We start from the raw sequence: 13,173 nt of genomic DNA, 5'->3' as shown, positions 1-13,173 counted from the left end.
GCTGGAGTAGCCTGCTAGCGTGCATCTTAGCGCTCTAGTTCTGCTGCCGTAGGAATGACAGACCCTTCCTTACTATTGCTAACTAACGGGGGGGGAATGAGTAGCAGCTAACCAAGTATTGGTGTCAGCTTTGTTAAACATCTAGAAAGAAGTGGAATTAACTAAGCTACTACAAGACACTAGTCTAGCAACAATTAGCATGAACCTTGTTAAACATTTTAAGAACATTAATGAGCTCACCTAGAGACCTGAATTGTCATTTCATACCTGCTTCTTTTCCAGTGGGATCATTTTTTAATAGAAATAAAATGTGATAATAATAACCACGAACTGTCTTTTTAAGGGTAGAATATTGGATTTTATGACTTCTCAGGAAACGTATTGGCAGTACTCTTTGGCTTTTGATTGCTAGTGAGAACACCAACACAATCTAACTTAGATATAGGAACTTGAATTCCAGGTTCCTGTGGGCTCTGCGGGACTGAACGCTCGCTTTTGTTCTCCCAGCCCCCCTTTTCCATTTCCCTTTCAGGACTGTTGAGATGATCCCATTTGTAGGATTTTCCAAAGACTAAATAAAAAAGGAATTCGAACAATGAGCCCAACTTTTAATTAAAGCCAGTTACTTGAAGTACCTAAAAATAGTTTGTGACTTAATTTCCATTTACTTTGAGTATAGATTTTTAAGAAAGAAATCACAGTATCATTATAAAAACAGCTCTTGCAGCCAACACTGGCTATCTAGGGAGCTGTCTTGCCAAGACAGAGCTTCACTAGACCGTGGTTGTTTGCATAACCAAAGTATTAACAAGACAGTATCCCATTCTGGAGCCATTTCCATGCAGTCTGCGGCTGCCACTGCTGTTTGTTCCCAGAAACTGTTGTCTTTTTTAATGTGTAAACTAGCTAATTTATTTTTACATTGCTTCTGTTGTGTTTTAGGGGATTAGTTTTAACAAAACTCCCCTCCACATTCTGCAATTGAGGGCTTCTGGAAGGGGGAGCCTTGCCAAATCCACAACTGACTGGCGAAAAGGGAACTTCTGTGTGTGGTCAGTTTCAAATGCAATATAAATGCTACAACGTTACAGTTAAAATATTTTAAAACTTCCAGTTACTTTTGAGAGTTTCCTCCCCCCCCCTTTATTCTTGAACAAATTAAACCTGATACATTTAACCCATGTTTTATGGGGAAAAAGGGGCTCAGAGTCTGAGGAAAGTAAATTGAGAGCTTGAGCGTGGAAGGAGCAACAGACAGAAACCCTTGGCTCTTCTCTAAGCGTGGTGGAAGGTGGGGGAAGCTTCTTAAAAGGTCAGTGCTGAATAGCAAACGGCTGACACGCTCAAATGTTTATCTTGCAGCTCTCTCTGCTTCTTATATATGACCTGCGAGAAGTGTTCCTGCGCTTCTGAGGGTGGTGGTTGTTGTAGAGAGTGGATCTGTCTGAAAGTAGATTTTTTTTTTCCCCCCCTTTTTTTTTTAATCTGATAAAACACAACAGCGCAGACTCCTGTACTGCTGAGCTGTTCTTCGAGGACTCCTGCAAACTCAGAGTCCTGCAACTCTCAGGAATCCATTACTTAGTCATCTGTTGTATTTTCAGGATAATCCAGATTTGAACTGCTGTTCCTCCTAATACAGGGGCCGTGGTACCGCCAGGCTTTTTAGAACAGCTGCTCTTACTTTGTTCACAGAAAAGCAAAAACACCCTGCTGTTTTCTTCCTCCTCTCCACACAGATTTTCTTATCCTTCTGAGCTGCAGACTAGCCAACAGCTCTGAAGGCTACACCTTTCAAAGCATTATTGTGTGCAGTGTTAAGCAATACAGGTGAGAGGCAGCAGTGAAACCTCTGCAGTAGGTTTTAGGTTGCTGTAGGCTGAATAAATTCATCACTTTGTATCTCTGAAGCCAGTATTTTTCAAAGGTGTTAAACTAACAAGCCAGTTCTACAAGATGCAACTTGTCCTTGGGAAGGAATGTGTTGGAAGGTGTCTACAGAGCCCTCCTCTCGTTAATGGCCGTCTGGGCCAGCTCGCAGCAGCCTCAGCGTGCTGCGTTGGCGTTGGACGTGCACGGTTCAGCTCTCCATTGCAAATTAAAAGGGGCAATTATCCTAAATCTGGTTCATTCCAAAGGAAACTGCAGGAACTGATTTTCTGTTTGGGCTCATCATGTATTAGCTGAAAGCAAAATGACAGCTTGCACCTCTGACCCTTCCTGGATCTCTCACGTGCACTTTGTCCAGCAACCTGCAGAGTTGGAGCCAAGCCATCTTCCCGGTGCCTCTCTTGGTGGGAGATGCTTTGGATTGAGCTCTGGATTTCCAGTCCTTTGACACAACTAACCCACCTTAGCGACCTCACCTCAAGCAAGGGCTTCATTGACCTCCTCAGCACAAAGGGCTGCTTGATTAGGAGAAAAAAATTCTTGAGGAGCTCTGCTAAACAGCGTCAGTCTGTGCTGCTGCCTCTGTCATTCACCATCTGCCTGTCTTCCTCCATGAGAAAGCTACATCTCCCAGGGAATTCATCTGCAGAGCCTCTGTCAGCTCTTCATCCCGTGAGATGTTTCAGGCAAAGCTGGGGACAACCCCTGACCCCTCTTCTTCCTCAGAGCCGCTTGGCTGCCATGCTCTGGCCTGCAACCTGCCTGCCTGACGTTGCTTTCCAAGTGTTTTTCAGGTCGTCCTTACGAGATCTATTGTGGTGTTTTCCTGTTTACTTTTGCAGCCCTCTGTTATATGTAAGCAGCGTAGTTAACTCAGGAAATTCTACACCTAATAAGCAGTAATTTCCCTTCGCTGACCCAGTTGCCCGTAGCGCTCTGTGGAATAGCTGCACTTCAGCACTTGGCACGCTGCGGCTGTGCTGCCTGTCGCAATCGCACGGCGTAACATGAGCGGTTTTATTGCAGGAGGAGAGGCAAACCTCCCCTGCCTTTTCCTTAAACCACCCGTGGAGGCCTGACAGGCAGGCTGGGGGGAGCCTGGCTGCAGCACTGCGAGGCATCGCTGGAGCTGGAGCCGGAGAGCTCTCCTCTGCCTGTGCCAGGAGCTGCTGCCCCATCCTCCTCCTCCCCTTCACCTTTGAGACTCCGCACTTTGCCCTGGCACATGTTGGGTTCTGCTGCCTCTGCTGCAAGAGGGTCACCTTTGGCAGAGGAGCAGGACCAGGACGGTTTTGCTTTAAATTGGTGTGCCGAGGCTCAGCGGTGCGGTGGGAGGAGGATCTGGAAGGAAACATGACTGTGTACCCTGGGCTCTGAGTGCCTCCACCCGTGGAGAAAATCCAATTGTTGTCGTAGGAGAGTTGCCTGAAGACTTTGAGCCCCTTTTTTTTTGCTAACCCTTCACTTTGGCTAATACCCATTTTTAAAAATAAAAGGTGTAAATTTAACAGTTCAAAACCTAACTGATATCCAGTATTCTACCCTTAAAAGCTTTTCACGATCAAGATTAGAATCATCAGTCCATCCTGATGGTTTTAATACGTGGTCGAGAAGTTACCCGTCTTACACTGGCCTCAAGTCACGTCATTCCCCATAATCTTTCTCTTGTTTTTTTTTTAGCCTTGTTGTTCATAATTTCCTTTCCAAGTGTTTCTTTATTTGAAATGCCATTTATATTTTGTTGCCTTTTTTTTTTTCCAGCACACCTTACATCTTTGTTTTTGTTTTGTTTTTTAATCTTATTTCTGGCGTTTTCCATCGCTCTGTGGCCATGATTGTGGATGTGTTTTGGTTTTTGCCTGCCTTGCTGTTCTCTCGCTGCACTCCCTAGATCCCTGTTGCACAGTCCTCTGTCATGGATGACATTGAGGAGTGGCTCAGTACCGACTTGGTGAGACTCTTTATATTTTCATTTTTCACACGGGCGATAGCACTTGTACGGATAACTTTGAATGCATTGCTGAGTTACTGGAACTTCTTGTAACGGGAGGCAGAGAAGCTTCCAAATTTTATAGCTTATTTCCCTTTGAAGGGAATATCTAAGCAGGAGGAGGTAGAGTCCTGTTCAGCAATTCAATCAAAACGTGTTTTTTTCTGAGTTGTTTTATTTTCACTTCTCCACGTTAACATCACAGAACAGCGTGTGTTCCAGAAATTGTGTGTTTCTGGTCGCCGTATAGGAAAGCATTTAAACATGTGCTGGAGTTTACCTGTGTTCTCAGCCAGACTTAAAGCACATGTTTAAGGCTGCAGTAGCTTTGACAGGATCTAAGTACATGCTTATGTTGAGACATGCTTTTAAGAGATGCTGGATCAGGGCTTAGATTCCTTTCAAATGGAGGTGTCTGTTAAATTGGCAAGCAGTCTTGACATGTTTCATAATAGTAATAATAAACATTTATAACAGTCTCTCTTGAATGTTTATAGCTTTCAGTTTCTCCTGAATTATTATTGTCTAGTAATTATTAAACAAACAAACAAAAGAACTAAAAGTAGCTTTTCCTTCATTCTGGAGTTTGTTTTGCTGTACCAGTACACATGTGGTTTAAGCAGTGGTACAGCTAGAACGCATTTATTCCGGTCTTTTTTTTTTTAATGTAAGCATCTGACTCAAATTAACCAAGTACATTTTGGGGACAGGCAGTGGGTTGCGTTTCAGACTGTTCTTTTAAACATGGTTTTAGTGAACTGGACTGTTTCCTTGTGGTCACCATATCCCTACAGATCATCTCCTTCCATTCTTCCCACTTCAGATATTGTCCCTAAATAACTCCCTACTCCTGAAGGTCTCCCCCAGCCCCTTGCTGTTGCCTGCTCAGCTCCTAGCTGGGAGCTGCGGGGTTCAGGCTCTGGCATGCTCTGGCACGTCAGCCTCTGCTCTGGCACCAGAGGAGCTGACTGTACTGAGAGGCAGAAAATGCTCCTGCTCTCCAAAGCTGCCTGAAGTGCTTCAACAGATTCTGGGTTTCAGTGTTTGAGTCGGGCAGACTGACTGGCTGTCTTTGAAATGTCACTGGGTTTCAGCTGCAGGTAGTTTTTTCAGGCCTCGGAGCAGGCAGTCATTTTCAAATTTAATTACAAACTGGCCAGGTTTGTTAAAGAAATACAGTAAATGTAGCACGTCCACTCTGCTAAACAATAAACTTTTGTCTTTGCCATTTAAATTAATTTAGCAGGAAAGGAGATCTTACGGAGAGATATCGAGGTAGCTCTGTGCATCTGTCATCCCGTAGATAGTCTTGCTCAAAAAGAGCCTGTAAATGCCTGAACAAGCCTGGGGATCTCACACGCTGTGGCCGTGACTGTACCGGCTTCCCTTCTCCGTGGTACCTGGGTCCCCATCCTCACTGCATGTGGGTGCAGCATGGAGATGCCCTCTGAGAAAGCTTGGGCTGGATTTTTGTTTCTCACTCTGGGTTCCCCCCCTCCTTTTTTTGTTAGTGGTTCATTTCAGTTCTCTGCTTCCCAGCTGAGGAAGGTACAGATCACGTCAGCTAATTGTTATTTAATTCCTTACCCTTTTTGGGGTACGCTGGAACAAACAGTACCTCTGCAGGTGAAGCAGTGGCTGCTGTGTGTACCTTTGGAAGCCTCTGTGCAGTAGAAAGCTAGTAGGTACAAGGTGGCATTAATTCTCAGGCATTAAAAACTTTTGTGAGGCCAGTCAGTATGTTCCACCCTCCTGGTAGAGAAGCCAAGGTATGGACAAATACTTTTCTTTCTCAAAGCAGGTTCAACATGAGGTTTTCAACTAGTATTTTTGCCCATTTTTAACATCCTGATAGATTGACAAGGATGCCACATCCTTGGACTTTTAATTTCCTTATTAAAGCACTGTTGGAAATTTGCAAGTTGAAATACGCTGACCTGCTGGCGTCCCAGCCTTCGTGTCTCATGGACAGACACCAACTGCCCATCAGTATCCTTCATCCAGTCCGCCCTAGTCCTGTCTTTGTACACCAAGGACGCCAGGAAAGCTGCTATATCTTTTGTATGAAATCTAAAATGAGCTCCCACAGGAGGGATGTTGGCCCCAAGCTATTTTGCGGCATGTGTCCTTTGTCAGCTAAAAGTGCGTTTTATTTGAAGACACAATGCAAACCGCAGGCCTGGCTTTTTAAAGGGCTGTGTGACAGAAGATGGCATCTTGTACAGTGTTTGTGTGACTCACACAGCTCAGTTTTTAACCATGCCTACTGTCTGAAGTGGAAACAGCACTGGGCTGCCGTTCAGGTCCAATGGGGAGAGCTTAGCTATCCACCAGCATCTCTAGTGCTCATCCTCTCGCTCTGAAGCGCAGTGAAATGTCAGTCACCGTTGGCCTGCCGAGGTGGGAGCCGTGTGATTTCCCCAGGTCGCCCTGCTCAAACAGTTAGCATGTGGAAACGAGGGGTGGAAACTGTCCAGTTGCATTAAATGTGTGTAGAGGATGATAGTGAAGGTGAAGCACTGCCTGTGTGTTCACACGCCTTTTTGTTCCAATTGCAGAAAGGAGATGAACTGGAAGAAGGAGTGACCAGTGAAGGTAAGCAGAGGTGCCTGTGGCTATGAGCCGTTCCCAGGTTAGTGCACAGAATGAATTATCTGCTTTGATCCCTGCTGAGGTGCTGACTTCTCCCAGCCTGATGTTCCCCAGCAAACGCTTCTGCACTCAGAAAGGTGGGAGGAGAGCATCTGAGAGCAAACAGTATTTATGGTGTGAGGAGCCCTCCCGACTGTAAGTGCTTTCCTGCCATCTTCTTGGCTGTGCACTGTGTGCCAGCAGGAATGTGTCCCCGAGCTGCTCAGCCCTTTGGAATGACATTTCCCTGCTTGTGTTGCGGCCGACGGCGTAGCGTAGGTTTGATTCCCTCTGCTGCCTGAGCGAGGGTGTCTCAAAGGACGGCTGTACCCTTCCCTGAGGAAGTGAGGCTGTACAAGCATGTGTGCCCACGAACACGGCCCAACGGGACACCAGGCGCTGGAATTTCAGACCCTGCTAAGCTCTGTCCCCGGGGCTGAACGTACAGCTCCAGTTCTTACCCGTCTTCCTTCTTTTTTTGCCTTGCAGAGTTTGATAAATTCTTAGAAGAGCGAGCCAAAGCGGCGGAGATGGTTCCCAACCTGCCATCCCCTCCCCTGGAAGCCCCTACCCCTCCGACAAATCCTTCCAGCAGGAAAAAGCAAGAGCGCTCGGAGGATGCCCTCTTTGCACTGTGAAGATTGCTCTTAGCTGCCCTCCCACCCCCGTGCTCTGCAGGCGAATGTCGCTGTGCGGCCACCTCGTCCTCTCACAGTACTTGGCTAACAACGACCCCTTTCCCCCCCAATTTCATAAATTGCTTCTCCTTCCTCTCCTCCCCAAACGATCCACCCCCACAAGCTGACTCTTTCTATTTAAGTCCAACACTATTCCTGCCAGACCACGATTCTCCAACACTCGCTTAATCCCCTCCTTCCTATCCCAGCTGCACAAAACCAGCTCTTGATGCTGAAAACCCCTTTAGAATGCATGACTACGTCACAGTGTGTTGAAACAAAAGACCGGAGGGGAGAGAGCAGCCTTGCCCTTCAGTTTGTGTAGGGATCATCCTCTTCTGTAGGCAGGTCCTGCCAAGTAGACTGCTCTGTCGATCAGCATGTAATTGACTGAGCTGGAATGTTCAGGAGGAGCGTGTCTTTATTTTTAGATAAAATGTTAATGTATTGGCTTTCGTGTCGGATTCGACAGCAAGGAACAACTGTTCCCCTTTCAACATGTGCTTCACAAGTTAAAATCCTTTACTCTCCCACTCACACATCTCCCAGTACCATATGGTGGCCGCTTTTCCCCACTTTGTGCGGCGCTTCAGATTCTAAATTTCACAGGGTGTTTTTTTCCTTGTGTTTTCTCTGGGCTCGCTCTGATTTGAAAGCAGTCTGTTGGCCATGTCCAGTAGCTGTGGCAGTTGACAAGAATGAAAAACGCTGAGCTAGATGGATGCTGTAAGGTTGGCACATGAAGCATTTTGCTCTTTGGGAGAGCATTCTCACATGAGGATTTTTTCTAGTGTGTTTGCCTTTTAAAACAGCTAGGTTCTTTTTTCCTTACCTTAGATTCCTTCTTCAGTGACTGTAGAGCTCTGCGTTTGTCTCAGCTGTTGGAAATAACATCCATGCAGATGGATGGGACTTGCTCATGGACTTGGGTGTGAACTAAGGTTCCTGGATTCCCTGCCATGCCTGGTAGGATAGACATGCTGCTGCTTGGTGGCAGGTATGAGAAAAAGAGGCAAACCTCACAGAGTCTTGTACGAAAATGCTGAGGGAGACGGTTACCCGCAGAGGGATTAGCCATGCCTGCCTGTGCTGGAGGTGAAACTCCTCATTTCCTTCTCGGTCTGGGCCTGTTGGATGATTGTGGCTGTGCTATTTGTAATTTTTGGAGTGTCCTTTGATACCTCTGCCCCTTTAGTAACTCCCAGCTCCTCCAGGGCTGCAGTCTCCCTCCTGTCTGTGCACAGACGCATATTCTCTTGCTTGCCAGAGGCATGGCGGAGAGTGCTGCTCCTCCTGGAGCTGCCAGAAGGGACTCCAGCGTGTGTGCCTGCCTTGCTGGGCTGCCAGAGCTGGAGCAGGCAGCTCCAGCCATCGCTGCATCCCCCAGCATGTTCCTTGGTAGGAAGCCAGTGGCTCAAGACGGCAGGATCCAAGGGAGGGCTGAGCGGTGCGTGGCAGGGAGCATCTCCTGTCCTGACAGAGAGGAGCTTCATCAGCTGAACGCCTGTGCAGGCAGCAGCGCTCCAGCCCCTCTTCCTCCGGGCGCTCCATGTCTTAGGCAAACAGCTGCTTTGTTATGGCTTGGCATGTCTGAGCTTCCCGGGACGCTGATGTGTGTCGAGCTCTCTTAGAAGTTGTTCTAGACCCAGAAGCTGTGCTGTAAACAGCTGATGTGAAAGAGATAGAAGCTTTTAGCTGAGCGAGCGTAGTTGTTTCAGCTCATAACATACTCTCTAGGGTATGCCACGCTTTGGTGGGTTGTGACACATAAAAACCTTTTACCAAATGGCCCAGTTGCAGCACTGATGGGCTTTGAGAGTGGTCACATTGATCTGTGGAGGGAAGCCTTGTTTGGTGAAGGATTTCCAGGCTGTCCCAGCTCAGATGTCACTCTGTGCTGTCCCTCCTCATCCTCTCCTCTGTCCTGCCCTGCCTGAACCCTCTTCCAGCATCGCTCCATATGTAGCTGGGCCCAGGCAAGGCTGCCCTGCCACCCCCAGCACTGACTTGGCACCTGGGCGCTGCTCCGTAGCTCACTGCTCCCCGTCAGCTCTGCGCTGTGCAGACAGTAGCACGGCTTGCAAGCAGACAGGGAAAATCAGCGTAAGGATGGAGATAGCTTGGGGATCGAGCTGCCTCTTCCCACCACTTGCTGGCCCTCTCCCCAGTTGGAGCCCTTCTGTGTGGGTCTGCAGACTGTTTCTCTCCATTTCATCTTTGTGGCTAATGGAAAGTGCCAGGAGGATCTGCCTTGGTTGCACGCGTGCGCTGCTGCTCTCGCCCGCTGCCCTCGCTGTTCGACACTAGGTGAGCCCAATGCTCAGACACTGGCTGCCAGACACCCCGCTGCCAGCTCCTGCCAGACCCTGCCTTGCTGCAACCCGTCAGATGTGGCCACCAGCTCCCAGAAACCCGAGGAAACTTCTGTTGCGACGCTGATTTGATTTCAGACAGTGTCTGGAGATTGCCCGAGCAGTCTTGCCAGCACAGAACGAATCGTTGGTATTCCTGTCAATGCAAAAAGCTCCGTGGGTGTTTTAAGCGTGTATTTTCTCTTCTAAATCCTTGAAACACATTGACCCTGTAAATGGCCACATCAGGTGATTCTAAGCATGTTAATCCAGCTTCCCTGCCAAGGCGGAGGAGATAATCGCATTGCTCAAGCATGGGGACGTTGCCAAATGATGCTGAGTGGCAAGGATGTCACCACCCCGTCACCGAGCCCCCCTGCAGAGTCCCGCTGCTGCGGATTTGCTGGCCCTTCTTCCCCCACCCCTAAGCAGAAAGCGGGGGGGTGTATGCTGTTAATGCTGCTGCTTTCTGTCGTGCTAAACCTGGCCTGGGACTTCCGAGTTGTTGCTTTAGAGAGAATCTGGTCCCTGTCTGGAAGATCTTGCAGAGCTGTCAGTGACCTCTCCCGATGGGGAGGAAAAGAGATGAAACAAGAAGGCTGGGGCTGAAGGGAGATAAGGAGCGTGTGTTGGCACAACTCAAGGGACTCTCTTCTGTGGTTGCAACATCAGGCACTCCGTGGTCCCTGCTGGAAAGCCAGGGCACTGTTTGCAGGGGCTGGCAGGTGCCGTGGGCACAGGCGGTGGCTTTGCTGGAAGTAGGGCAGCACTCGGGAGATGCCTTTTGTGGGAGGCGCGTGCTCAGGCTGGGGCAACGCCTGAACGTCCTTTTGGAGGACCCTCGATGGGTCTGGTAGAAGCGCAGCCCCTGCTGTGAGTTCAATTCGGAGCCCGAATCCACCACGCCTGGCTCGTGGGGGCTGGAAGCGCCGAAGGGGACAGAGCCTGCGGCAGGATGGGTGGTTTAGCCCAAACTTTAACAAATGTAAGAGCTACTCTAGAGCTTCCCTAATGTCCTGTATCAGGATCTCTCATCTTCCCAATCCTCTTGTGGTCTGCAGAAAACCTGAGCGGTGGAAACTGAGGGCAAGGGAAGGAGGTTTTCGCTTCAGAAGACCAAACCCTCGTTTTGTTCTTCCTTCGCTTTCACCCGTAAGTGTTTCCTCTGTGCAAGTGGGCAAAGGGCTCGTGTGGCTCTGACACTTGTGAGAAGAGGGACGGAGCGGCAGCCTGATCCGCTTTCCGTAAGAAATAACACCCCAGCGCTTTCTAGGCACATTAGGAATCACAGCTTGACACTCAATGACACTAAATTATTATTGGGGTTCTTTGTCAGTTCTAATCATGCTCTATTCTAGGTTAAACTATTTATTTTGTCAATATATTTTCTTCCCGGCGTGTTTTTTAACCTGTTAACCCTTCGTGTGCTGAGGTGTAAGAAATGAATGGTTTTATTTAAATACATCCTTTCGGGTTTTTTAATTGTTATGTGTAGATTTCAGCTGCAACTTTGGCAGGTGTAATAGATAACGATGTGCTGTACAGACATTTAGGGTGCTTAGGTGTAGGTAAGGCTCATAGGAGGATTGCTCATAAAGACATAGCATGGTGTCTCTTAAAGGTAACAGCATAAATGCAGAGACTGGTCCTTACTGGGACCCTCACGTAGCCTCCAACATACCTTTCCCCTCCCAGGTATCACAGCCTCCGTCTCTGAAATGTGCTGATCAAATCAGCTCTGCCATTTCCAGGGCTGGTTTTACACCTCCAAGCTGAAGAAGGATTTTACTGGGGGTTTCCCTTCGTTTGACTTCGTTTAGCTTTTTTTTTAATGGGATACTTTGGCTGTTTCCACTTTTAAATGGAGGACTCGTCAGAGCTGGCTGTGGTGGCGAGATGTTTCCCTCCAGTGGTGGAAGAACAGATCCAGGCCGTGGTTTCAGACCCAGGGCAGGGGTGACGGGCCCCATCCTGTGAGCTGCCGCAGGAGTGGGGCCCATGCTCCGCCGGCCAACGCAGCCCGTTCCTGTTCCTCTCTGTTCAATGCTCTCCTGCTTTCAGCCACGAGGACAGGCCACGCAGAGCAGGAGAGCAAACACAGCAGCGTTCTCAGCAGCCTTTTTCATCCCATGAGTTGTCAAGTCTCTTGTGGCTGCTGGGAGTCCTGTGGAGTGGGAACTGCTTGTGCCGTCTCCATCCCCAGGCTGCCCTCGTCCAGCTCAGTCATTGTTTACCTCCCAAAGGCTGACCGCAAGGCTTGTGGAGCCTCTCCTGGAAAAAAACAGCTCAGGACAGTTATTTTTATGGAAATAATGAAGCAGGCAATCAGTGAGTGGATTTATAGCCTTCTTGGAGGTAACCCTTCAGCTGCTGGGGGCACCCACCCGCTCTCACCCACCAAGCAGTGGAGAGGAGGCAGGAAGCCCCTCGCCAGGCGCCCAGAGGCGCTGCTGGTGCCCACGCAGCACCTTCCATTCGTCCCTCCCCAACGGCAGCCCCAGGAGCGGGCTGTGCCTGCCTGCTCCGTCCCCAGGCTGCCAGCCCCAGCCTCCCCGCGCTGTGCCCCGGGCTGCTCCTCCAGCCAGGGGAGAGGCGAGGTTGTGTTTCACCGAGAGCTGGCACGGCTTCAAGCTCCGGTGCTGGTTCTCTTTAGCCCACGGCAAACCTACACCAAACTTCCCACCCTGCTCTGTCTTTTATGAGTACAAGCTCCTCATTCTGTACATGTTACTATGAGCTATCGTTAACCCTACAAATGTAACTTGTGTAATAGCTTCTCTGTATATTACAGCTGTAGGCTGTCCAGATAAAAAGTGGATAATATTTATTTACTGAAGATGTTGGATATTTTTTTGTTTGGGAATGGGGTCGGGGGAGAAGGGGGACGTAACTGTTTAAAGAGATTGACGATGTAAAGAGAGACAAAATACACAACACGCAAAGAAACCCAACACTAAACGTTGCTGTATCCATATAGAAAGTGTTTACGTTAAGGACGATACAACTGTATTAATCTGCCATTGTTTAACTTGCTCCAGAAATCATCTCGACTTTGGTTCCTGCATGTGAGATACTCCAATAAATACACTACTAGTGTGACCTGGAGGAAGGGGTCCGTCTGTCTCGTGGGTGCTGTCTCGCTTTGCTTCACTGCCCAGCCTGGACACGGTACGAGCTCGGGGTGCGGGTGCCGGTGGGTGCCCGTCGGATGTCAAATCACGACACAGACTTTTGGGAATCCTCGATTTCCCGGGTGTTGTCACCAGGAGAAGGGTTGTCCTCAGCGGAAGATGCTCTTTGTGTCTTTACGCGGGTCTTGTGCACCGTGGTGTGTTGCCACTGCTGGTAAATTTGTTCCGTGCTAAATCTTTTGAGGCTGACATCAGAGAGGCACACGGGTGACACCCTTGGTGCTCGGTGGGACACCTGCCTGCCTTGCAGGGCTTGCCAGAGCGGGTGACTTTGGGTCACCTGCCTTGGTGACCTAGAAAGGGGCAGGTAAGGAGCTGTTGGGCGCTGCGGTGTGGGTGATGATCCCAGCCCGTGCAATGGGCAATTTTTTGCTGACTCATCAGCCAGGAATTTACTCCAACATCCTCATTTATGAAGGTGGTTTTGATGAGCAGAGAAGGAA

The 13,173-nt window shown here is 48.9% G+C and overlaps 1 protein-coding gene across 3 annotated transcripts in view; it reads left to right on the top strand.

Annotated features, from left to right (window-relative positions):
- Positions 1-12,644, top strand: part of TOM1L2 (target of myb1 like 2 membrane trafficking protein) — a 58,070-nt gene extending 45,426 nt beyond the window's left edge. For 2 of the 3 annotated variants that reach the window (XM_068422790.1, XM_068422789.1), the window contains 3 exons: positions 3,782-3,841; positions 6,439-6,475; positions 7,001-12,644. In XM_068422790.1, the coding sequence (XP_068278891.1) occupies positions 3,782-3,841; positions 6,439-6,475; positions 7,001-7,149 (246 nt within the window). In that variant the 3' untranslated portion in view covers positions 7,150-12,644. The remainder of the gene's footprint in view (positions 1-3,781; positions 3,842-6,438; positions 6,476-7,000) is intronic. The other variant, XM_068422791.1, reaches the window with a different exon arrangement.
- Positions 12,645-13,173: the final 529 nt, after the last annotated feature.

The sequence above is a fragment of the Nyctibius grandis genome, chromosome Z, assembly GCF_013368605.1.
Source record: "Nyctibius grandis isolate bNycGra1 chromosome Z, bNycGra1.pri, whole genome shotgun sequence".
Taxonomy (NCBI): domain Eukaryota; kingdom Metazoa; phylum Chordata; class Aves; order Nyctibiiformes; family Nyctibiidae; genus Nyctibius; species Nyctibius grandis.
Note: the sequence above shows the minus strand (reverse complement) of the source record. Positions and strands in the feature narration are given on the sequence as shown.